We start from the raw sequence: 27839 nt of genomic DNA on the forward strand, positions 1-27839 counted from the left end.
GGCACTGCTATTAGTTTTCAGAGAGAGAGAACTTCAGTGTCCACAAGAAGCAATGTGATTGGGAAATAAGACACACGAAAGAAACTGAATATATAAGGGTCAAATATGTGGAGCAGGCAATAAGATTGTGTCAATGTCATACAGTCTACATACCTGTAGTTGACCAAGTTGGGGTTATTGCTTGCTAAAATATAAGGAAAACACGAGCCTGCGCAGTGAGCACAGTGAGAAGGTGTTGGAAAAAACATGTTTTGGATTTGTGTTAGGTGATTGAGGGAGGGTTCAAAGAAGCAGAGCTTTGTTCTACCTTGGATGCTGTCAAAAAGCAGGGGTAATTCTATGGTTAAGTATCTTCATACATCATTTGGAAGGGAAGAACAAAGTAAGGCTAAAGCTGTGACTGGTGAAGAAGTAGCAATAACTCGTGATAGGCAGGATAGGGTATATATGGTCATTTTTGTGGTTTGGACAATGTTCATGTTTTTGTCTGTAGACATGATTACAAAATGGTTTTGCTTTTATCTTGATTCATCATGGTCTCAGAGTGGTCCTTTCTGATGTTGGTATTCTGTGAAAATTGTTCTGTTCAACTGAAGAACGCTGCCTTAGCTCAGAGTGCCAGCCTCATTCCTAACAACACCAATGACAGCTGATGAGAGTAGGTCACTTTCCAGCTGACAAGGACTACAAGAGCTCAGGTGGGATGAGATTACTTCATTATTATCAAAAACACGGTTTTGTGTGCAAGGACTTACACCCAGGTCTTTGCCAGAGAATATAATCTCTTTAATGTCTATCAACAGGTTAACATAGATGAGTAATAACTAGAGAAGTAATACTCACCAATGCACTTCATTAATTATTCTATCTGGAGCTTATCATGAATGTGTATAGGCTTGCATAAATAAATTGTGTTCTTTGATGTAGGCAGATACCAAAAGCCTATATAACTGAACGCATGAGTTTACATCCTTTAGGTTCACTGTCAAAGAACTGTGCTGCAGGCTATATCTTTCATTCAAGACAAACATGATGAGAAGACAGAGACTGCTTGTGGGTTTCTGAGAGGTCTGATAAGAAAGAGGCTTAGATGGAACGAAGGATCTTAAAAGACCTCACTGTGTAGGTGACTGACGCTACTAAATTAAGTGTGAAGAGTTGGACTCCGGAGCCAAACTGCCAGGTCTCAAATTGTGATTCAAATCTGGCCAGAAATGCAGTATTAGGCAAAGTGTGTAAACTTTTTGTAATTCAGTTTTCTCATTTGAAAGTTAGATGGTGCCTCTTATAGGGTTGGTGAGAAGACTGAATGAATTAATACATGTAAAACAAATTACAAATGTGCTTGGTATATAGTGTTTAATTCAAATCTCTCCTCCCTCTCTTCCTCTCTCGTCTCTCTCTCTTTCACATACACCCACACCCACATGCACACACACACATTTCCATCTCATTTCCTTGCTTTAGTTTTTCTTTTTAGTGCTTATTACCGGTTTTATATATCTATATATACACACACACACACATATTATCTAATAATATATTATTAATATGTCTTAATAATCAATAAATTTTATATAGATACATATAATTCATTTTTTTGTCTTGTAAGTTTCTTCACACATCCCAAAGCAGAATCTGAGATAAAATCTTGTTTGCAGGTTTGGGGCAAGAGTAAAGAATTGAGGATTGAGAAGATGGAAAAAATCTATTAAAAAGTGTATTATGGAAGTCAATACTAAGAAAAAAAATCTGAGGATAGTTGACAATGACTCTCCAAATTGTCCACTGAGGTTTGTACCAAGAAAAGTACTTATTCATTCCATTCCTCATTCCATGCTCTCAGGGGGTTAAGTCTCCCACAGCCCCAGCTGTGACTCTAGCTTGTTTTTTGGCCTGCTGGGGCATAAAGAAAAGATTCCTCATAGGAATCAGAAATGAGGTGAAAGGATGTGAGGAGGCAGCTGAGGCGTCTCACGTGTCTTTCCAATTGCCCATCCCCCTCAATTTGGGACCGAGATTTTGGCTGTTTATTTCACAGCCATATCCCTAGCCCCTGGAATTATGCCTAGTATTTACAAGTTCTTAATACATATTTGCATGAATGAATAAATGAATGAACGAATTCTTTACCAATGTTCCTCTTTCTCTCCTCTCTTCAACTTACTCTACTATACTCTCTTTCTTCCACTTAATTTATATTTAAGATAAAGATAGCCGTTCTATTAAGTCTTTCTTTGTTTCTTATAGCTTAGCTGGAATTTCTTCAAAAATAATTTAGAATAGTCTACACTCACTGCTTTTGGTTGTTCATCTCTCATCCAATGCCTTCCCTTCTCAACCCGCTGAGTCTAACTTTTATTCCAGAGAGGTGGCCTACTATCTTCAGAAGCAGAAATCACCAGTAAACTGGGTATTGCTGATAGGACACTTTTCTGTATCCACAACTATTATTAGACTTTGTTTTATATGTTACTATTGACGACTTATTCTTTCTTTACTGCTTCCTGTAATAAATTCCATTATGCTTTGGGATTCTTTATTAATTATTCCTTAATGACCTTTAACATAGTCTTTTTCTCATCCTCCAGCCACTCCTAACATATGTACTGTTCCTTGACTACTCCTTTCTACTCTCCTTTGGATGCCATTTTTCTTCCCTAGTAAGCTCTTATGTTTTTGAATGTTTGTTTGTTTGTTTGCTTGAGACGGAGTCTCGCTCTGTCGCCCAGACTGGAATGCAGTGGTGCGATCTCGGCTCACAGAAAGCTCCGCCCCACGGGTTCATGCCATTCTCCTGCCTCAGCCTTCCAAGTAGCTGGGACTACAGGCGCCCGCCACCAAGCCCTGCTAATTTTTTTTCTATTTTTAGTAGAGATGGGGTTTCAGCGTGTGTTAGCCAGGATGGTCTCGATCTCCTGACCCCGTGATCCACCCACCTCAGCCTCCCAACTCTTGTGTTTTTAATTACTCCCTATGTGCTATAGAACTGCAAATCTCTACTTCAAACCTGATGGATGAGCTGAGAACAGGATTTTCTTAACAAATTTAAGACAATCTGCCTGAGACACAAATGAAAGAAATGATTTAGGAGGTACATTAATGTAATGGTATAATTTAGAGATTTCCCATGGTTTCCAATTTTATAGCTTATAATGAATTATATTAATTATTAAATATATAATTTTTTACACAAAAAATATGCAATCCATAAAGAACAACTATGATGAAAGAAATGTCTATCAACTTTTTCTAAATGGCAGAGATATAATATTGAGAATTTAGTAGGCCTCAACTCAAGAAAGCTAACGGCAAAACGTGATCATTGGGATATTCAGCTTTCAAAAAAAAGTTTGAAGACTCGTATTTAGGTTTGTAAATATTAGAATCAATACCAAAACAGAAAAATTTAGAAAAGAATAAGGAAACATTTTCCACAGATACTTCTTTCATTGCCAAAATTTCACGTGAAAAATAGTTATGCGGTTATTAAGGGAGCCCTTATTTGCATGAAGGTTTTTAATGATGGAAAGTTACAATCAAATTTCAAAAGAAAGTGTTTCTTAGGCAGAGAAGTATTAACAGCTAATGTAGATTGAAGTGGAAATTAGCTAGCTCTAAAGTACTTTCAAAAATGAAGGTGATTAATTATTTAACATTTCATGTTCCTTAATAATACAAAAAACAAATATCTATAAGGTAAGATAAAAAATATTTCATTTATGAATGTAAAACATAAAAGAAACCCTAGTACATAACAGCCTCCATTGTATCATATTAAGATTTTAAGGTTCTTAAGATTCTAGAATCCATTAATTAAATGGAACTTATTTATTATTTAGACCAGGAAATTAATAACAGTTTGGAATAAGATGAACTATATGCTGTCTGTGGTTGAATTTTAATAGACAATATATTAAGATGACATTCGTTTAAATCAGCTATGGGGATTTTTTTTCTGAGAAATAGCGGGTAGTGAATATGACTTCCATTTAAAACAGATGTAGCTTCATAAGCGTGTTTTCATGAAACTGGTTTCAGTTGCATTTAATTGGTGTTTGAGTAAAAATAAAATTAAAACTTAGCATCTTTTCAAGGCTTTCTATGACTCCAATTTACAATTTTTTTCAGATATGTTAATCTAGTCCTTATTAAACTTTCTCACTTGCAAAGCTTTTCAACCTGCTGATCCCAGGAGATTCTGACACAGCCTGTTGGATGCTAAACACAAGGACACTTTTAGAATGAGTTAATAGACTAGGTTAGGAAAGTATCAATTATGTTTTCATTTGAACAAAAATTAAACTCTTTCATTTGTCTGCTCAGCTGTTCATGGAATATTTCACAAATTGGGTTTAAAATGTGTTATCAATGTAACTGCCTTGCAATTCCATGCATTCAGTAGAACTATAAATAAAGCCCACTGTCCTAAGAGCATTGCAACTTGATATAACCTTTCAGTCTCAAAACTAAACCCTCTTTGATTGTACTGGAAAGAAAATCCCAAACTGACTAGTTAAATAGAAATCAGCATAAATTAGGCTTTTGTATCTTCTGAGTATTTTTATAAAACAAGGCATATGTATGGAATTTTCAAGCATTTTAAAAGAGATTTTCATTTGTATAACTAGTTAACAATAGCTACCATTTACTAGTAATCTTTTTTTTTTTTTTTTTTTTTTTTTTTTTTTTTTTTTTTTTTTGAGACGGAGTTTCACTCTGTCGCCCAGGCTGGAGTGCAGTGGTGTGATCTCAGCTCACTGAAACCTCCACCTCCCAGGTTCAAGCGATTCTCCTGCCTCAGCCTCCTGAGTAGCTGGGATTACAGGCATGCGCCACCATGCTCAGCTAATTTTTGTATTTGTAGTAGAGACGGGGTTTCACCATGTTGAAAAATCAGTCTGGTGTCAAACTCCTGAATTCGTGATCCTCCCGCCTGGACTTCCCAAAGTGCCGGGATTACAGGCATGTGTCACCGCACCCAGCCTTTACTAGTAATCTTAATTTTAAAACAAAACACTTTTTAAAAGTATTTATAATCACAGTCTTTATTGTCAGACGAAAAAATTGAGGCTCAATTGACTTTAACGTGTTCAGAATCACATAATAAATACGATTGAAATTCAGGTTTATGATTGCAAATCATTTTTGGAATTAGGCTTGTTTCTTAGTACTTTAATGTCTTTTGGGGTAGTTTATAGCAAATCAAAGTCATTTCTAGAGTCCTATACCAATGCTAGTTTTATTTCACCTCTTATTACTAATTAAAATTTTACTCAAAAATGAAAATGTTCATTACTAAGGAATATTTTTCTTTCTATACTCTGATCGAGATTTGATTTCACCCCAAATAAAAGTATATTGGATGTAACTGAAACCACTGGAATATGTATGATTAGTCAGGGTGTTTTCCTGAAACCAACCTCAAAATGGGAATGGGTGTAATACTGGTCTTAATTCATGTATTTATATGAGGTTTGGTTATTCATTCTGTCAAGAACACATAATGAACATGGTCTCTTGAAGATGATAATATGGTAAAATTAACTGGTTGGGTATCATTAAATGTCTTTAATAAAATCCAAGAATATCAGATACTACCATGACCCTAAATCTGTAACTTTTCTATTTACCTTGTCAAATTATCCCTGACCTTTTTTATAGTATTTTATTTTAAATGGATTGCCTTACATGGCTCAAATAGAAACAAAGAAACAGTAAAATTTGTCTGCTTATTTCACTGTATATAGCTATGGCTTTAATGTGTTGTGGGGTTTTTCTTCCTTCCCACTGTAAAATTAAACAAAGTTTGACAGTGAAATATTCCAATTGCTAGACCACAATATATGTATGAACTTTGCCTGATAGAATAGAATGTTGAAAGTAAATATTTCTCTAAACTCTGCCCAAATATGTTTTGTCTACTTGAGTGCCAAAGAAATAATAATGACAATAATGCATAACAGAGACTATGGAACAGAACTGAAATGGTTTTCTATCAAAGGAATATTGTTCACGCACAATCTTTTTCCAAAATTGTAAAGTCCGAAATAAGCATTTCCATGCCAGCACAATAGTATTCATTTACATTTAATTGTTACAGATTGATAATAATGAAACAATTTTTTTTTTTTTCTTTGAGATGGAGTCTCACTCCATCACCAGTGCTGGAGTGCAGTGGTGCAATCTTGGCTCACTGCAACCTCCGTCTCCCAGGTTCAAACGATTATTGTGCCTCAGTCTCCTGAGGAGCTGGAATTACAGGCACCCACCACTACACCCAGACAATTTTTTGCATTTTTAGTATAGATGGGGTTTCACCATCCTGGCCAGGTTGGTCTGGAACTCCTGACATCGCGATTCGCCCGCCTCGGCCTCCCAAAGTGCTGGAATTACAGACGTGAGCCACTGCATGATATCTTAAATGCTATACAAATGTCATCTAATAGCTATCAAAGGTATAAGTCGGTTATGTATTTCTCTGGAAACTGCAAAATGCTAAAAAAAAAAAAAAATCTAATAGATATTAAATACTCGTACCATCATGTATGGGTTGATGACAGAGATACATTCTGAGAAACACATCATTACATGATTTTGTCATTGTGTGAAAAATCATAAAGTACACTTACCTACTGTCTAGGCTAGATGATACAGTCTGTTGCTCCTAGGATATGAACCTGTGTATCATGCTACTATACTGAATATTTTAAGCAATCATAATACAATAGTAAGTATTTGTGTATCTAAACATATCTAAACATAGAAAAGGTACAATAAATGTATGGTCGAAAAGATTTAAAAATGGTACACCTGTGTAGGGTATTTATCATGAATGGAGCTTGCAGGACTGGCAGTTGCTTTGGTCAAGTCAGTCAGTGAGTGGTGAGTGAATGTGAAGGCCTAGGACATTGCTATATACCACCGTAGACTTTGTAGTCACCATTTTTCTTTCTTCAGTAATATATTAATCTTAGCTTTCTGTAAATTGTTTACAATATAAACTATTGAATTTTAAAACTTTTGACTCTTTTGTAAAACACGTAGCTTAAAACACATATTATACACCTATCCCAACATGTTTTCTTTACTTATATTCTTGTTCTATGAACTATTACTATATTTAAAATTTGTTATTATTATTTTACTTTTTAAACTCCTTTTGTTAAAAATGAAGACACAAACACATACACTAGCCTAGGCCTACACAGGGTAAGGATCATCTATCTATATCTCTGTCTTTCACCTCCATATCTTGCTCTACTGGAAGGACCTCAGGGTCAATAGCACATATATTTGATATCTCTATATTATAGGAGATAGCACATTACCTCCTACAATAACAATGCTACCTTCTGGAATACCTCCTGAACGATCTGCCTGAGGATGTTTTATAATTAATTTTTTATAAGTAGGAGTACAATGTAAAATAACAACAGAAGGTAAACTATTGAAAATGTTAGGCAATAGGAAATTGTAGGCCTGTTATAATCTTATGGGACCACTGTCATATGTGGGATTTATTCTTTTTTTTTTTTTTTTTTTTTTTTTTTTTTGAGGCGGAGTCTCGCTCTGTCGCCAGGCTGGAGTGCAGTGGCCAGATCTCAGCTCACTGCAAGCTCCGCCTCCCGGGTTCACGCCATTCTCCTGCCTCAGCCTCCCGAGTAGCTGGGACGTGGGATTTATTCTTGTCCATAATGTTGTTATGCAGTGCATGAGGATTTCCAACGTCTCATAATTTTCATAATTTTGTTAAAAGTCATTTAGTAGGCCAGTTTAAATTAACACCTTTTTAAATTAAAACTCTTATTAATGTACTAAACAGCATAGCCAAGATGTGAAATATAAACTTAAAATCCCTGGAGATATAAATAATAAAAATTCACTAAGATACAATATCACTGCAAAATTATGCACATTCTAATTCATAATATCAGAAAATAATTAAATAATAAAAAATAACCTTATTTTTACAATGTCGTGATATGATACAATTCTACAAAATAAAATGTAATTGCATTAATAGGTAGAAAAGTAAGTCCTAGAAACTGAGATTGATAACACATCATAGTCTTTGAACTGCATGAAGTCAGAGACCACTTTTATAGTGTTCATCTCTGTATCACCAGAATTTAGCATTGTGCCAATCCCATCATATGTACTAATATACATTTATTTACAGTGGAAATTAGTTAATGAACCCTGTTTTAAAAATGTATTATAACTGAAAGGAAATATGCAAAGGAACCATGACAAATGCAAAAGTAAGAGATTCTGGAAATTAGAAATTCTTGAGATAACCATATTTTAGTGTCTCCTGTAACTTCATTTGCAACAGTAGTGGCAAAATTTGTCTCCAAATATATGTTGGTAAAGGTTTTCTACTGGAGAATAATATGGTGCAGAATCAGGATGATAACTTGTGACTGTTCCTAGTTTATTTTTCTCACACTTGGGCACCTCACTTTAAGCATCGTCTCCTTGAAGAAGGCCTTAAATTCTTTAATTTCTTGTATTTCATTTTTTCATCAATACTAATTAATTCACTCATTTAATACATGTTGGTTTAAAAGACATTTTAGGTTTTGGAGATATAACAATAAAGACAAGACAGCAATTTATATATCCACCCCTGAGTGTCCGTATAGTTTTCTAAATCTAAACATACTCTGTAGTGGTCAAACAGAGTCCATTTGGATAGTTGTTAGCTGTTGTTGTTTTTAATTTCTAAGATAAAGTACCAATGTGTTTATTCATTGGGGTAACCTATGGGACATGGTGATTGATAAGGATTAGTCATCACTCTATACCAGACTGATAAATTAGATCACTTTTATATTTTAGCATACAAATTATTATAAATAAATAAGGCTAATGTGCCTGATTGTAAAAATCATAATAGAATTATGATTATTTTATTATTTTGAAGACTTAAACCAAGGATTAGTAGGAAAGGCTACTGGGAATGTAGCTCATTTTCAGTTTAGCTAAACTAAAATAATAAAATTATATTAGCAATGACATTTTGAGCTAAGTGCCTGTTACTGTCTTTGATGCGTGACCTACAGAGTTTCTAAGTCTTCCAGAGTCCTGGTGAAATAGGTATTATGCTCACTGTTTTACTGATGGTGAAGTTCAGGGGAATGGTTTAAGTGTTCCACCTGGATTTGTCATGTAGATATGAGTGTAGAGTTTAAACCCTTTCCAGTAGAACATTGTCTAGCTTGTTATCATAAAACATCTATGTTACAATTCACCAGTTATATGTTTCAATGTTAATTATAATGCCAGTTGAATGAATATGTATTAGGAGCTTTCCATATTTTACTTCATTTTTTCTTTAAAATACTACTGAAGAGGGAAGAATAACTTATTGTATATAGTTATGAAAGTATTGGGGTAAGACATCTTGGGAAAACTGCTTACCATTAAAATATTGAATCAACTGAAAATTTTAATCAAGCCCATTCATTTCATAAACTACCACAGACACCTGAAGACTAAATGAGATCACTTGAAGTTGTCAGACTAGATACAATATTTTCTCATTTTTCTGTCTGCCAACTTCTTCTAATACATGGTTTTGGTGTTGATTTTTTTTTTTTTCAGTTATAAATGTCTCAATAGATGTTTGCTCTATTCTTTTATCAAAAAATTCAAATAACACATTTACAGGCATATTTTTTTCCATCATATGTCATTAATCATCTCAAGGTGTGCTTCAATTTAAACTATTTCTATTAGCTGACTTCCCCAAAGGAATAACAGACATGTGGTAATGTTAGACTACTCCAGTTCTCCTCTTTCCCTTCACCCACCCAACACCCCTCTCACCTGTACCCCCATTCCTCCAACCCTATACAACTCCCCTGGGTTGTCTGTGATTCAGGATAATGGGATAAATATCTGAACATTTCTTAAGCGTGTAAACTAGGAATCTATAACAAATTTACTGTCAGTGATATAGACCTCTCAAATTTTCTTTTGTTAACAAATGATTTCTTTAAGAAAATATAAAATAATTCATACATAAGCTAAAAATTGATTAAAATGTCTTCACTATTCTGTTATTCTGAATGTATTTCCTTTAGTACATTCATGGAAGTTACATATCATTTCAGTTATACTATCATGTGTAAAATAGATTTTAGGAGTGGGGAAGAGTTTGTTTATTGAGGCAACTTACATAAATAATATAAAATGTAAATAATATATTTTATCATTGAGAAAACAAAATATGAGCCAAAAATATATTTCTTTACATCTTTAGATTTAACCAGCATTGAAAGTTTCAAGGCTTATTTTGACTAGTGTCTGGTTTTCTAATTGACAAGCTAATTAGAAGGGTATGTATGCTAGACTACTTGTCCATACCAAGTTCGGTGTGCAGCTGTCCTGGGGGAAAGACGTACAACTGAACTTGTTGACACTTGAAATTAAGCAGCACTCACCCGAAAAACTGTCATTTCTTCCAGCAGAACCTCTTCTAAATCATGCCACGTCTCCTTAGGAATTGAAACTACTTTAAGGACGGTCCCAACATCTTTGAAAGAAAGAGGGGAGAAGACCACAAGTTAAGTAGATCTGAACAGAGTTTAGTGTTAATGAATGAAATATGCATTTGTCAGACAAAGAAGCTTTGATATCAGTCTTCCTTTTAATTTGTTTTTTGGTCAAAACACGAGTAAAATACATATTCGAATGCATTTCTTGCAATTATACAAAGTATAAGGGTAAACTATAAAGACACACTTGGAATATAAAAGACTGAATTTTTAGAAATATGTTAAGCCTTGAAGAAGGTTTTATCATGAGACTGCATACATTTTCAAAAATATAATAATTATTACAGAGATTGCCTAGGTTGGATCAATTCTTTTCATTATTTCTAAAATATCTCCTTAATTGCCTGGTGTCTCAGAAACAAAACCTAAAATAATATCAGTTTGTCATGACGGATTCTTCCATTTTTATTACAAAATCAGAGTCCTACTATGAAGACTCAATAGAAATGAAAAATGCAAGGAATGTTGTCAAGCAAGGGAAGTAGTCAGAGCTTCAGAGCCCTGGTTGCTCATCTTGTCATCTTAAAGTCTTTAGTACTTAGAAGTTCCTAATGATGGCTCAATGGCCATTATGTGATGAATGACAATAACCCAATTTCTCAAAGTAAACACCTAGGATTACTTATGGCTGTGGTTTTTCAAAAATGCACACTTTGGTTAATCTATTTTAGACATAGGAAATTTTTAACATTCAGAAGGCCAAAAACATAAAAATATTGGAACAACATTTTATAGAGATTTCAACCCTTATTTGTTTTTCTAAATTTGCATTTATTGAAAGAGACAACTTGTTTTAATAATCAAACAGTTGTCACTCTTATTTTAAGTTGGGCTTAAAATTTAATTACCAGTATTACAAGTATATTCCTGTTCCTTGATGGAATGAGGAACAGGGGCTTATTAAATTCAAAAATTGTACTCTTCAACCTTCTAGTTCTGACTAAACTTGATCAAATCTGTTGGCCTCAATTGGTTCCTCTTAATCAAGTTCAACAAAGTAATTGTGAAGAAAATCTTGTCAACGAAGAATAAATTACATGAGAAAAAAATTCATTGATAACTATTTTTGGAGAACCAACACGATATGTTATATGAGATGAAGACAGGTTGCTAATTTATCCCTTGTAAAGTTAAACCAAACAAAAGTACACTTTTAAGAAGATCCTTCTATATTTACAGGACCTTAGGCTACTCATAATAGTAAAGATTAAAGGTAAATTAGGTTAATCTACTCAGTGCCTCTGATCGGGTCTCTGGTACCCAAACACAGCTTTGTCTCTTTTCCAGATCAAGTTTTACTGAGTAGTATTTCAAACAATTTCACACAAATTGAATCAGATTACTCAACTAGGATCAATATACTATGATGTGCAACTTAGTTAAATGATAAAATTACTGTAATCAGTTTACTTTGCTGACAGATGACCCTGGTCTGTACTGACCGATAGACATCCACATCATCAGACAGTTAACACACTCATGAAATTGGTGCCTTTAAAGACACATTGCGTCCAAGAGGAATTAAAAGCTCATGATTAGGTTTATTTGGTCGAATACCCAGAAGCAAGCTTTGTTGCTTTGACAGTGAGTGAGAGACTTCTCAATGCATTTAAGCCAGAGGTGAAGGAAACGGCAAGTGTGACATGACTGAACAAACTTAATTACTCTGAAAAGAAAAGAAATTATAATTTGATGTTGAATGATAAACTAATATTTATCCGAGAGAAATGCTATTTCTTATATGTTCTAAGGATATTTATAACCAGAAATTGATACTTGCAATTCATTGACTTTTATGAAACCCTGGGTCTGCTTGAGATTCTTTTATTTGGTAGAGAAACTTTCTCACTCATAAAAGTGGACTTTAATGTATTGCTCAGAACCTGACACTGTTACACCTGATAACATAAGTATTTCACAATTTTGTTATAAAACTTTAAGTCTTTAAAGCACTTACTATATGGTTGCCATTCCCCTGTAGTTAATGCAATTTTTTTTTCTGTTTCTCACTAAGGGAAAATAAATGTTATTATACAAGGTTTCAGTGGAGCACTCACTCTGTTCCCCATTGATTTATGTTAGTTAACAGTGTTAATGGAGACTAGAAATTTATTACCTTGGAATCTGACCCTAAGTAGCAAGTATCAGATTTGTAACTAGGACTTTCAAAATAATATTACTATTAAAAGAGCAGGGAACAAAATAAAATAATATATCATAATAACAATGGAATTCATTCTTAAAATATACCTGAAAAAGTCTGTTTCTAATTATGGAATTAGTAAAATGAATTGTTAAATGTCCATAGAAATGTATCTAAGAATTATTTGAATCAATTATATTGTTTTTCTAATGAATTTTTTTTTCTTTTCATTGTATGGCAGAAACACTGAAAAAATTTTATTGCTAACATTTATTTACTAGACAATGTTCACATTATTGTAATTTTAAAGTTCAGATAATTTTGCACTAATATTCTGGAACTATTATTGAATGTCTTGGGAATTTAAGGCAGGACTTGAGTAATATATCTTTGTTCTAAAAAGCCACTGGCCAGAAAAGTTATGATGCAATTATAAATATTGATTGCTTACCTAATCATTAGCTTTACCTGATTAAACTTATCAACTTTTCACTGAAAAGGGAATTTATTTTAAATTAGTATGCCTCAGCTTGTCTGAAAAGATAATAAATTTATAATGAAAGAATATTCATGTTATTTACTCATTTATTAAAGGTGAATTATACCTTGAAAGTAACTGTAGAAACTGGCCTCAGTTCTTAGTATACATTTGACCGTTGAACAACATGGGTTTGAACTGTGTGGGTCCACTTATACACAATTTTCATCTGCTCCTACCACCCTTGGGAGAGCAATGCCAACTCTTACTCTACCTTCTCTTTAACCTACTCAACAGGAAGACAAGGGCAATCCAATTCCACTTAAGGAATATTAAATATATTTTCTCTTTCCTATAATTTTCAGAACACTTCCTTTTCTCTAGCTTATTTTATTGTAGGAATACAATATTTAACACATATGACATACAATATGTGAAGCTAATCAACTGTTTATGTTATAGGTAAGGCTTCCAGTCAACAGTAGGCCATTAGTAGTTAAGTTTTGGGGAAATCAAAAGTTATATGTGGATTTTCAATTGCACAGAGAGTTGGCACCCCAACCCCTGTGATGTTCGAAGATCAACTTTACTTAATCAGTTAAACATAGTGTTCTGGAAAAAAGTTTACAGTTGAAATTTAAAAATTTACCTGTTCCGATAAACATAACATCATACTGTCCATCTTCTGCATCCACTCGGTCTACTACAATTTGTGTAAATTGATAATTTACATCCGTTTTGATCATTATTGGGCGATTGTTTATAGGAAACACTGGATTGTACATGGCTGGATGACTTCTTGCAAAGGTTATAACATCATCAGGAAGGTCCTTTGTAGAGTCAAAACCACCAAATGTTTTGCTGGGACACTATTATGATAAAGAGAACAGTATCTTTTGATTAAAATCTAATAAACATAACTGTACATCATACAATAATACATGGCCTCAATGGTTCTACTTAAAATAGCAGTTCAGGCCAGGTATGATAGCTCACACCTGTACTCCTAGCAATTTGGGAGGCTGAGGCAGGTGGATCACTTGAGGCCAGGAGTTCCAGACCAGCCTGGCCCAACATGGTGAAACCCCATTTCTACTAAAAATACAAAAATTAGCTGGACGTGATGGTGCATGCCTGTAGTCCCAGCTACCTGAGAAGTTGAGGCAGGAGAATTGCTTGAACCTGGGAGGCGGAGGTTGCAGTGAACTGAGATCATGCCATTGCACTGCAGCCTACACAATAGAACAAGAATCTGTCTCAAAAATAAAATAAAGGAAAAGAGTAGTGCAATATATAGTATATATTTCCCAAATATATTTTAATTCTCAGTGAGATTTAGTTATGTCACTAATTCTTAGGCAAAATTACGAATGTATGTAATGAATTCAGTGTACAGGAGAAGTTTGGTGCCTCTATTAGTGCCACAAGCATGAGTGTTATTAGTAAAATAGATGAAGTATTTGACATAATGAATGGAATATACTACAACTAAATGCAATTAATCTTTGAATTAGAGATGCTCAGAATAATTTTATTGAATACATTTAACTTTTTACTATGGCATCATGCTAAAATACAAATTCTCTTTTCAAACTGAAAAACAATATAAACTATTCTTTATTGTTTTGTTTCTAACATAATGCTAAAAAAGTACCATCGAGAAATGTAATAAATAAAATAATCCCAGTGATAACGAAAAGTGTTATTCAAAGTGTTTAACAACCTGCATTGCACAAAAAGTGACCAATCAGAATGCATGTCATGACCAAGCAGAAGCGAAAATGGCCCCAGCAGCCAGAAAGATGCTGGTTTTGCACTGGCGTAACCTCACCTCTGGATGTAAACACTCTATGTAAGACAATACAGCAAAAATGACAAATTAAGATTTCACCATCTCCTTTCACTATAGTTATTGATGCAGTGCAAGCATTTATAGAGTACAATATCTCCAATCTCTTGCTTTTAGTCTTACACTTAAGTAATTTCTACCATTTAATGTAAAAGCTTGGGAGCTAAAATGTAATTATGAGAGATTCCTGATCTTACAAGAAGCTTAGAATGAGAAATCAATTGTCTTTGCCACTAGCTTGAAAAAATTAATAATTCATGAGAAATAAAATGAATGTGTTTTGAAATGGGAGGAGTATATATAAATACACACATATATATGTCTATGTATGTGTATATACATGCACAATAGTACAACAATATAACAGTTAAGGAAAGTAAGGTTGTAATTCTCGTTTTGTATGTAAATTATAAAATTAAGGTTATAGAAATATCAAACATTTATGTAAAAACCTGGAAGACACGATAAAGTGTATTTTCATGAGACTGAAAATTATTTCTGCACTTCTCTACTAGCATGTAAAATAGTTTGCAAAATTTAGAAATGTGTTATCAAAATTAAAATAAGATTTAATAATTTTAGATTTATATCTTACACTGAATTTAAGCATTGACATCTGTAAAGAACATGTTTTTAAATGTGAAATTTCATTCACTCATGGAAAATCTTCATCTTGCTTTAATTTACAATCTTGAAATCTTTTTTTTACATTACAGGATACATTTAATATCTGTCTGTAGCTGCATTGTTTTTTGGCCTTTGGCAGAAATATATTCATCTCATAAACACCTAAGCTACTTACAGTACCCGGCCGTGGATAGGGGACTCTTCCTTGATAAGGCACCCACTGATAGTTGGGTCCATCCCTGTGGGCATACGGACCAAGGAACACCCTTCTCACATCACTCATGCTGTACATACACACGGCTGATCCCTTGAAAATGTTACTGAACAAGACAGCAAGAATAAAAACAGATGTTCATCTTTGTACAATGGTAAGAGAAATATTGATACTGAGTTCTTACATTTTTTATATTATTTATTAAAATATGAATATAAATTGTTAGCAATAATGTTTAGGATTTTTCTAGTCATGTGTATGCATTTAACAATACACAAAAGAACAAAAAATTGTGATTTCTTAAAAATAGAAGGCATAGCTGAAAATGGCTTTAGTACTCAGAATATATGCCTTCATATGAAACATAGAGTACTAGGTTTTGATAGGAAAAACAAATACATATAAGCTATAAATGAACAGGTAATTTTAATATCATGGGGAAATTTTTTAAAATGTAGATTAAGTCTCAAGCATTATTACAGAACCCAGGAAACTTTTAAATTAGCAAGAATGTTTAAGAACTCACTTTGTAGGCTGAAACTAGTACAAAAAATAGTGTCAAATGATGTGTCACATTGTATTATTTTTAAATTCCCAGAAGTATTAGATCAAGTAGGAAGTTGATTCTTGTGAAGACACTTAAAATCAGCCCTTTCTAACACAGAAAATAATTACGTTAGTACCTATTTCACTCAATTAAAGTGGAGAATTACAGCAATTATACTCATCATTTCACTAAACGAAAATTTTGTTAGCTAAACAAAAAATCAGGTAAACTGGAAGCAAGCCACTGAATTGCCACAATTTTCCATTTTATTAGGCTTATAGAAATGTGGCTTGAGTAATGTATTTATACAAAGATATTAAACAGTTGTGCACATTTAAAATATGGAATGCTTATCTTTTAACCAAACTTTCCCCCTTGAAATTACATATAAATCAGACCAAATGAACTACATGGGCTCTCTACAGTTTATTATTGGAAACTGCTGCATATAGAGAGCGTTTCATAGACTGCAACCTTCATGAGAGAAGAGACCATGCCTGGCTTCTTTCTGGCTACCTAAATTATATATCACATGGCATTTCAGAGAGTAAACCTCAATAAATACTTACAGAATTTAATAACATTTTCATAGCAGAACAAATAGCAAATTAGTGCATACTTGATACATCACACCTTGTAATGTTTGGGTTATATATCCCCTTTCCATTGTTCTTTACGTTGCTTATCTTTGATTAAATCAGCTATCATCGAAATACTTAAGGAGTATGATATGTAGCTATTAAAACTCACATACAAATATCCATTCTATTGAAATAAATAGGTGAAATTATTTTATCTCTAGCTCTCAAAAGGTGGCAAACGGCATGGGCATCGCCTGGGTACTTGTGTGAAGTGTATATCCTTAGGTCGCATTTAATTTCTATTGAGTCAGAAACTCTGGAGGCAAGGCCTAGGAATCTGAATTTTATCATGCTCTCTAGGAGATTCTGATGCAGACTCAAATTTAAGCCACTGCACTAAGCAATGAGGAACCAGAAGAAATGGATTAATATTTGTTTGAGTCTCTTAAGTTCTATAGCTTAGTCATTCTGTTTTTTTTTTTTTTCCAAGGGGAAGAAATATTATTTAGGTATGAAGAACTTCAAATAGTTTTAGAAATACAGATTTCTTAATTTTATGTGATTTTTTAAAATTATTGAGTAAAACATCCAAGCAATTTGTAGTGGCTTTAATAGTCACAGAATAAAACAGTGTTGGACATTGCAGTTAATCATTTTCTTTACTATCAAAGTTACTTGCACTACTTTTCCTGACTTTTGATTTTAAATTATTTTTCTTTTAACATTTCATTCACATCCCAGTGCATATCCTTCTTTATATGCATCTAAATGTGTATGTGTTTCTTTCAACAACCCCAGGTAACATGAACTTTATACTGAATGTAATAGCCTGGAGGGATATAATCTCTGCTTAATTGACAGCAAGACTTAGGGAGCATGAAAAATAGGAAAAGGAGAAGTGTGAGGAAAGAGGGAAGGAGGCAAGAGGAAGAGAGAGAAAAAGAGGAAGCAGAAGGGGAAGGAAGAAGGGAAGGAGCCAGTAGAGAAAGAGCAGGAAAAGCAGGGCAGGGATAAAAGGAGATAAAAGGACAAAGAAATTAAGTTTGAGTTTGACACTGGTTCCAAAAAATAAAAAATAAAAAATAAAATAATAATAATAATGCTGTAACACTGAAGGTTTTTGTTTGTTTTTATTATGTGCTGTAATGCTGAAGATTCTTGTTTGTTTTTGTCGTCTTTTTATGTGGTTATAATGTAACCCTAGTGCTGTAATGCTGAAGGTTTTTGTTTGTTTGTTTTATGTCTTTTTACATGATTATTTTAAAATCTGGGTTATAAGGTAGATAATAAAAAACCAAATGGAGTCTCAAAAAAAAAAAGTAGATTTTTTTACAAAGAGAATCTATTTACTCACTTAAAAAGTTTTAAAACTATTTATACGACATAACGGGTCTTCAATTGCTGTATTAATAACTTTTCACACAATCTTAAAGGTTGAGAAGTGATGATTGTATTAATAATTTTTTAAATTACCTAAAGGCAATTTAAAAATTTGTTTTGTAAACAATCAGTTTTCTCCAAACATACACATTTCTAGTTTAGTTCTAGGGTTAAAGGTTTAAAGACCAAAGAAAAGTGTAGCAAATATCCCATCTGTGGAATAGACATACTGGGAAGAGCCATGAACTGTTTTGACATCTGTAGATGTATTTTGTCCCCAGATTCCCATACTAATCATCTGGTAACAGATAGGACTTTCAGTGGAATTGCTGATGGGCTTTTCTCTTATCTCATTCATTAGCAATTGACTAAAGTGACAGAGAGATCAAGAGACAGAGAATTGTTTCTGTTATATTTTCAACAAATTTAAATTAATTTTTCCATCTTTAATTTATATCCCTACAAACTCTTCCCAAAACTCAGACTTCCATCTCTATAATATTTTACATTTTATTTAAAGGTTTAAAATCAAAGATATGCATAAGATGACATAAACATTTCAAACTGTTTCACCATAACACATTAACATTGTTACAATGATGATTTTTTGTCTAAAATTCATTTAAAAAACAAACATCTACATAGATCATAACTTCTTTCAGTCACCCAAGAATACACAACAGCTCAAAGGTTAAAGCAACACTTGTCTTTCAAAAATATACTTTCACAAATTATGGGTACTTGGATACCACCTAAATAACATGAAGTTTCTATAAGGTAGTTAAAAAGTTGTTTACCTGGAAGTCGTAAACACTCCATATACAATTGGGTTTTTAGGATCTTTAAAGTTCATTAGGAATACATCCTCTGTTTAAAAACAAAATTGGAGAAAGTTGCTTTTTTATGGAATGGCAAAGTCTGAACAAATATTCTCTATACATAAACACTAGCTTCTTACGCAGTTCATCAAAATGAGTGTCAATGCCATTTGGACCTGGCACTGAGCAAATCAAACGAGCTTTGAGGAATGTTGTCCATTTATTCACCAGACTTCTGTGCCCTCCAAAGTCATTCTGAAAGAAGGGAACACCAGTATTAGGCACTGTGAATGCAAATGATAATTTCAAATATTTCTGTTTTCTTCATATCTTCAGACAAACATAAAATACAGTTCCTCATGTTTTAAAAGTTCCTAATCATTTTAAATGACCAAATACAGGTAGCTATCACTTATTGTTACATTTGTGGTCAAATCATTCCCTCAAGTTTTTTTGACTTTTTAAGGGATATTTATTCTGTAGTCCCTTTATTTATTCAAGGGCTTACTTATAAAATCAATTCAGGTTCATCTACAGATCAATGGATAAAGAAATTGTAGTCCATTTACACAATGGTCTACAATTCAGCCTTAAAACAAAGAAAATCAATTAGATTAGCGGAAGAAACAGTTTTTTCTTTGAGATATGTTGCACAATGTGGTATCATAAATAATAATGTATTATACATTTAAAATCATAGTAAGAGAGTAAATTTCAAATGTTCTCACCACAAAAAATAAGTATTTGAGGTGATGGGTGTGTTAACTAGTTGATTTAATTATTCCACATTATATTCATAAATCATAACATTGCTTTGTAATCATAAATTTATGTAGTCATAATTATCAATTTACAGTTTAAAATAAAAATCAAGAAGAAGGAAATCTTGTCATTTGAGTCAACATGAATAAACTGGGGGACATTATGTTAAGAGAAATGAGATAAGCACAGAAAGACAAATACCACGTGACCTCACTTATAAGTAGAATATAAGAAGCTGAACTCAAAGATGCAGAGAGTAGAGCAGTGGTTACCAGGGGCTTTGGGGGAAGGATGAAGAGATTTGGTCCAAGATAAAAAATTTCACTTAGATAGAAGAAATGAGTTTAAGAGATCTATTGTACAACATCATGACTTTAATTGATAACAATGAATTATATTATTGAAATTTGTGAAAAGAGTAGATTTTAAGTGTCCTCACCATGAAGAATTATAAGTATGTGAGATAATGCATATTAATTAGCATGATCTAGCCATTTCACAATGCCTGCACATTTTAAAACATCATATTGCACACAGTAAATATATACAATTTTTATTGTCTATTAAAATAAATAATAGAATCTTAACAATCACTTAACTTTCCTTTCTACTCTGCAATGAATGAATTCGTTTTGTTTTGGTATAATGCTCTCTCTCCTACCTACTGTGCATTGAGATCTTACCTACATAGGCGGGTTCACAGCCAGTGCTTGTACACAGTAGGCATTCAGTGAGTATTTAAAGAATGGATGATAAATGTATGCCTTAAATACCCATACAAAAAATAGATCTCAGACAAAAGCATGCTAGCATCAAATATTTTATAAGCTGAAGGAGTTGAAGCAATTTATGTTTTACAAACAACACGTTGAGAAAATATTTGAATAACCCTTAATAAAGGAAACTCATTCCAGAGAAAACATTTTGAAAGGCTTCTCACCTTGAAGAAAACTGATTTAACCTAAGCATAGTAATAAATTCTATTATTGTGGTAGGTGTTTACTAGAAACTATAGTTTTCAAAAATGATATTTATGTACATATATTGAGAGAACATGCTCCTTTAGAGTAAAACTGATTTATATTTTGTTTATATACTTTTATACACCTTAAAGATTTTTTTAAGCCTTGAAAGTAGTGCTTTTAAATATGACATGATTTTTGTGGAGAAAAAAGTCTCACCTACTTCACATGTTATTTGTATGTTTTCAAGTATTGAAAACTTTTAATTTTTCAGTAATTGAATACACTAGAGATAATAGTTAGATCATATTGGGGTAACAGGTCACACATAGAAAGAAAGATTTTTAAAATTTCAGGATGCTTTCTTCAAAAGACAGAATTCAATTTTAAGATGATCATGGAATGTGGCTTATGATTTTCTTTATTTGAAGGGTGCTTTAATATATACTAACAGTTAACTTTTTCATATTGCATAAATACTGCACTATGCACCATAGAGGGAAACAAATGGCACTATTGTATTTTCACACTGATGATACTAATTAATCTATAAGTGGTTGTTGAGCAATTTTTATTCCATTTATCTAACAGTATAATGCAATATTACATTTGACATTAAGCCATACAATGAGTGAAATACCTCAGACAGGTAAAGCTCACAGCTTCAAAATTGTTTTTGTATGGGTGTTTGTGTGTGTGCTGTGTGTATATGTGTACATAGGATGCTACAATCAGTTTGTACAAACGAGCTTTCATGTTTTTCTCTCTTAAATGAATTCTTCACATCTTCCAACAACAAATATTTGTTCAAAACTTACAAGGTGGGCCGAGCGCGGTGGCTCATGCCTGTAATCCCAACGCTTTGGGAGGTCGAAGGGGGTGGATCATCTGAGATCAGGAGTTCAAGACCAGCCTGGCCAACATGGTGAAACCCCGCCTCTACTAAAAATACAAAACTTAGCTAGGCGTGATAGCAGGTGCCTATAATCCCAGCTATTTGGGAGGCTGAGGTGGGAGAATCACTTGAACCAGGGAGGCAGATTTTGCAGTGAGCTGAGATTGTACCACTGCACTCCAGCCTAGGGGACAGAGCAAGACTCTGTCTCAAAACAAAACAAAAACTAACAAACTTACAAGGTATCGAAAACTGTGCTAGGACTGAAAAAACATAAATTATCTTCTCCCAGGTAAAATAAAATCATTTTATTACTCTAAAATTTCAAACAGATATTATGTAATGTAATTATGAAACAATGCCAGTTACTTCACAACCTCTACCTGCATATTTGACTGTGTAGAGTTACTCATAACCAACTATAATATTCAATCATTATTTACCATTTATTTGTTATATCAGTCAAACTGTAGCCAAAATTTTTATTGCATGTGCACACAGGTAGAAAATTTTAAAAAGCAAAGTCGTTATGGGAAAATGACATCCTTCTCATTTTTTTTCTTTACCTCACCTTGCATATCTGACCTATTCTAGCGTGAGTAGCTTTTCCAGAGTGTTCTCCATCTATTGCATTTTCACGGAAGAAAAAGTATACTTTGTCATCTTCAGGATTGTCACTCTCTGGGATGAGGTGGGCACTAATGAACCTTGGATCTGAGAGACAAATTATAGCATATATATTAATTCACAGCTTAATAAATAATACCATTCTTTATGGTCCATTTTTACTTTTTCTTAACTCTTAATTGATGTATTTCAAGAAACGTATCTTTCCTTTTTCCATTTCGTAGGTATATATTAACTCTTTTTTATCCATTATAAAGTATCTTATAAAATACCTTATATCTCTAGAAAAATTTATGTATTTTGTTCTGAAGGTTAGGAGTAGGTGCAGAAAGAAATCTTTAGGGTGATCATACATTGCAGATCCATGACTGGATATTAAAATATTTTGCAAACTATAGGTACTACCAAATGTTACTTATTGCTGTCACCATTGTTATTCCTTCTTTTAAGCATAAGAATTTAAATCAAAATACTAATTGGTCTATTTCAGTTTTCAGCAAAGACTGAGTGGGAAGGGAAAAGTGAAATCTATATAAAACAAAGTAAATCCTCTCCTGTCGTTCCCCTTTCCTGTAAATGGCAGTGTCATTCCACTAGATACACAGGAAAAACTCCGGTCACCCTTGAGTTCTCCCTTTCTCTCATACCCAACATTCTATCTATCAGCATATCCCTATTTATCTCAATTTCTTACCACATTTTTCAATACCACTTTCCCTCAGGAAACTACTGCCAATATGAATTACTAAAGTAGATTCCTAACTAGTTTCTCAGTTTCTACCTTACCAACCCTTGTCTCCACACAACAGCCAGAATGAACCTCTGCTCTATCACTCCTTCTCCAAACTTTCCAACATCTTAATTGGATTTATTGTCTGATATGATACATCTCCCAAAGTATTTATTGATTAACCTATCCATTTGTCTATCTAATCTTCCTTTGCTTATTGTCTGTCTCCCCCGCCACCCCAATGAAATATACGTTCCATGAAAATAAGGATTTGTTGTATTTTTTTTTTGATGCGGTGAACCTAAAGCTTAAAACATGATAGGCAGTCATGAATATCTGTGCAACAAGAAAAGAAAAGAAAAATGGTGAGGGGAAGGGACTGCCTAGGTTATGCGGAATGTATATCAGGGATATTTAGAGCTCCACTTCAAAAAGCACTTTTGAATATTCTTCGGTTGATATGCCTGTGTCTCACAAACTATATAAAATATGTAATAGTCTCATAGCCTTAAGAAGCTATGTGCTATGAAGCTAAGGGTACCTCACTGAAGGCACTTAGGATACTGCAGACATTTATATTCTTACAATAATCTACATTTATCCCTTAGTGTATTATTTTATCCAGGTAACAATGAAATATACACGTACAGGTCAGCACCATTCTTAAGAGACCAGGAAGAGATCAGAACTTGAAACTAGCTTTATCCACATATAATCCAAGTTATTTAGTCCTGATCTTTACACCTGTGAATAATCATCATTATCATGTGCCCTGTGCTTGTAACCTTTTAACGTTTGCTCTGGGACCATGCATTCAAGTATATTTCACAAGGCCAAACTTTACTATCCTTTTCAGGCAAATTGTACAGATTCTGGAAATAATGTGAAACATATGAAATATTACCTGTTCATATTTAAAGCTCAGTGTGCCAGTGAACAAGAGTAGGAGAATAATAATTTTAAAGTAGAATTGCTTAGCATCAGATTTTTTTAAAGATCCATACAATAATATATTACTTTAACCTGGATAACTGTTCAAAGCTTTCTTTTGTTCAAAAATTTCTACTTGTTCATATGCATACATATATATTATATATGTAAATATGCATGTATAATGAGGAGTATATATTCTCATAATGGATGGTGAGCAGAATAATTAATGTGACATGTTAGGAATTACTGTCACAAACTAAAGAATTACAATCACATTGGTAAAGTTAGGCTCCAGAAATGTGTGTGTGTGTTTGTATGTGAGCACATATGTAACACAAACCTGTTTGTGCAGTGATTTAATTTAGTCACTTGCATCTTCTGTGTCCTTTAACAAGACTCTTCCCTCTCTGAGCTCAGATGCATAATTTTCATATTACGTTTATTTCAAATCAAGTTACTTCAAACTGGGATCTATTCACCTTGTCTGTCATAAATAGTTAATATAAAGACAAATATTTTAAGCCTAAGACATGTGAAACGATTTTGTAAAATGTTAACAAATACACTATATTAACATTATTATGATGATACTGAAAGGAAGCCTCCATCACATGGTAAGTTTGAGGATATTATAATCCAACTGCAGAATAAAAATGAAAACAATCGTACATTCTTCTGCTTTAACACTGTAACAATGGAGGGAGAAATTGGTCTACTATTACCTCCAAAATTAGTGTAGTTGTTCATACAAACACTTGAATAACTTAAAGAACTCTGAGTAACTAAATCCAGTTGTTTTTGTTATATCACAAATATGTGTAAGACGCCATGTAGAAAAGAGAATCCATAATATATAATCCTTGTTCTCAGAACGCCACAGTCTAACAAAAGCAATGTTAAAAGCACAAAAATGACAACAAAGAAAATAATATTTTACATGTGCATATTCTTATGTTCTCTTGGTGTTTGGGCATGAGTGAAGGTGTTATTGAGCACTGCACTGACCTCTCTAAAATATGTGAGGATAATTATTATCTTACAAATCTGGACTCTAGTGGGAAATAACTCAAGCAAATTATCAAGAATATTCATTGCTGAAAGGACCTTCAACCTTAGTCTCTTCTTTAACGTATGATAACTACAGATGTGGGGAGTTTTGCAGGTGAATTAACAATCTCATCCAGTTTCAGGTACAGCCAAAAAATAGAAGTACACACAGAAAATGAAAACCAAATTCATTAACACAGAAAATGAGACTATCCAAGAAAAACACTGTCAATTTAACATAACTTGTGTTCAAGAAATTTAGGTTATATCTCAGACTTGAAAAACAATCATTCCCATTTCCAAATATAATAGGCCTTGATTTTAGCTGATCTCTTCCAACAATTTAAAAGGAGCCATTCTTCTAATGTTTCACATTTAGAAAATCTGCTTTTTGGTCAAAACCTCTGCTCACCACACATTTTCTACTTCTTCAGTCCCACAAACATTGCCTTCCCCTTTCTTGTTATGTTTTGTCGTCTTAGCCCTCTCTTTTATTCTCTAAGTGTATTCATCCCCTCACTGATGAATCACCTCTTTATTCAATCCAAACCTTAAAATCAGTCATTCCCACTATCCTATTATCTAGGATTTCTTGGCTGCTGGAATCTCCACTGTAGCAGCTTTATAAATCCCCAGATTTTTTCCCTTTGTCCTTACACTTAAGCAAGGGTTTAAAAAACCATGTACTCATAGTAAATATATCTGCTATAAATTGAAGCTATTTTCCTAAGCAAGAACCCTAGTGTTGCTAAGAAATTGTTTCATTTTCTTCTAAGATCACTATAGATTTATTATCAACAACTATTTTAAAGCACCCTGCTCTTCCTCAAATTGACAAATATGCATCTTTAATTTGCTCTCTAAAGGTGTTGTTGTTACCTGCTGTACTGATAGGACCAAATCCATTTAGTAATAACTCTCTCCTTTTCCTTTCTTCACCTCCTAATTTCTCTTCTTTCAGGGAAGAATGATCTTTTCTTATTTTTAAGTCTAAGGTCTCTCACTATGTGCTGTCAATCCAATATTCTACAAACTTTTGCATGAATAACTTTATTCTTCATGCAATCACTTACCATTTATATTTTCATTTATAAAATAAGTGTTAAGCACCTACTCTATACTCTGGATTGTGGAAGATTAGGGCATATTAAGGTAAAATGTTTTTTGTCTACATTGTAGTTATTATCTTCAAGGGAATTCTGATAATTAAACTGAACAATTGTTAACCTGCACAGAAAGAACAAAAATAAGAGCTTAGAAAAAAAATGCCGTGGAAGATAGAGCATTGAAGGAATATACCAGAAATAATTTGCATAATTCTTAGTCAGAAGATATGACATATACTTCAAGATCTGAAGAATAACCAGAAACATCTCAGGTGAAGGAATGCATTTGCAAAATCACAGAAACAATGGAGAAAGTTGTACACACAGAGAGTAGTCAAGAAAATGGGAGGTGGTCAGAAATGATGACAGAAAGTTAAGCAGAGACGCCGGGCGCGGTGGCTCAAGCCTGTAATCCCAGCACTTTGGGAGGCCGAGACGGGTGGATCACGAGGTCAGGAGATCGAGACCATCCTGGCTAACACCGTGAAACCCCGTCTCTACTAAAAAATACAAAAAACTAGCCGGGCGAGGTGGCGGACGCCTGTAGTCCTAGCTACTCGGGAGGCTGAGGCAGGAGAATGGCGTAAACCCGGGAGGCGGAGCTTGCAGTGAGCTGAGATCCGGCCACTGCACTCCAACCTGGGCGATAGAGCGAGACTCCGTCTCAAAAAAAAAAAAAAAAAAAAAAAAAGAAAGTTAAGCAGAGACTAGAATATGCAGGAAGTCATGTTCAGGAATATATCTGTCCTACTGGCTCTGGACAAAGCCACTGAAGTGTTCTAGACCTAGCAATGACATTGTCAGGAGTATATTTTCAGAGGATCACTCTGGCTGCTGCAGAGAAAAACTAAACAAACAAACAAACAAACAAAAAAACAACAAAAATAAAACAATTGCAGTGAGGCCAAAATGAAGGGAGGAAGACCAGTTTGGTGGCTGTCATAGAAACACAAATGAGAAAGGACAGTGACCTGGATATGGATGGGATAGTGAGGATAGAGAAAGGAGACATGCAGGGATCAATTGAAAATATAATTGATGAATTATGCTCATTGATAATATGTAAAATGTAAGAAATAGTGAGAGCAATCATAAAAAAAGAAACTTCTGATTTGAATAACTGCTTGTAGAGGAGTTATTAAGATAGAGAGCATGTGAGCAAGGGAAGATTTCAGAGATGGAAGGAAGATGAATTCTGTTTAGTGTGTCTTTAGAGTGAGAGCCTTGTGAAGACCCAGAGGTCATGAATAAAAAAGCTTAGGAAGGAAATGTGGACTAGAGCTGAAGTTATTTGAAAGTGAGCCAATGGAGTGATTAAGTGTACAGAGTAAAAAGAAAAAAACAAACAAAGCAAGACAACCTAAGACCTTGAGAAAGGTGAGGAAAAGTAGAAAGGATTCTCACAAGTGGGGAATTGCAGAAAGGAAGGAAGGAGACATAGTTCTTCCTTAGATTTTTTATTCTTTCCCTTTTTAATGACACTCCTTAAATACAAATATGCATTTAAAAATTTCTTTATCCTGGCAGGGCGCGGTGGCTCAAGCCTGTAATCCCAGCACTTTGGGAGGCCGAGAC

The 27839-nt window shown here is 33.6% G+C and overlaps 1 protein-coding gene across 1 annotated transcript in view; it reads right to left on the reverse strand.

The window, feature by feature from the left end:
- Positions 1-27839, reverse strand: part of SEMA3A (semaphorin 3A) — a 231727-nt gene that overhangs the window by 26988 nt on the left and 176900 nt on the right. The window contains exons 8-13 of the mRNA XM_017852379.1: positions 22393-22535; positions 19343-19457; positions 19182-19251; positions 15838-15982; positions 13836-14055; positions 10452-10543 (exon numbers count right to left, since the gene is read on the reverse strand). Coding sequence (XP_017707868.1) covers positions 10452-10543; positions 13836-14055; positions 15838-15982; positions 19182-19251; positions 19343-19457; positions 22393-22535 — 785 coding nt within the window. The remainder of the gene's footprint in view (positions 1-10451; positions 10544-13835; positions 14056-15837; positions 15983-19181; positions 19252-19342; positions 19458-22392; positions 22536-27839) is intronic.

Source organism: Rhinopithecus bieti, unplaced genomic scaffold (genome assembly GCF_001698545.2).
Source record: "Rhinopithecus bieti isolate Rb0 unplaced genomic scaffold, ASM169854v2 scaffold_34544, whole genome shotgun sequence".
Taxonomy (NCBI): Eukaryota; Metazoa; Chordata; class Mammalia; order Primates; family Cercopithecidae; genus Rhinopithecus; species Rhinopithecus bieti.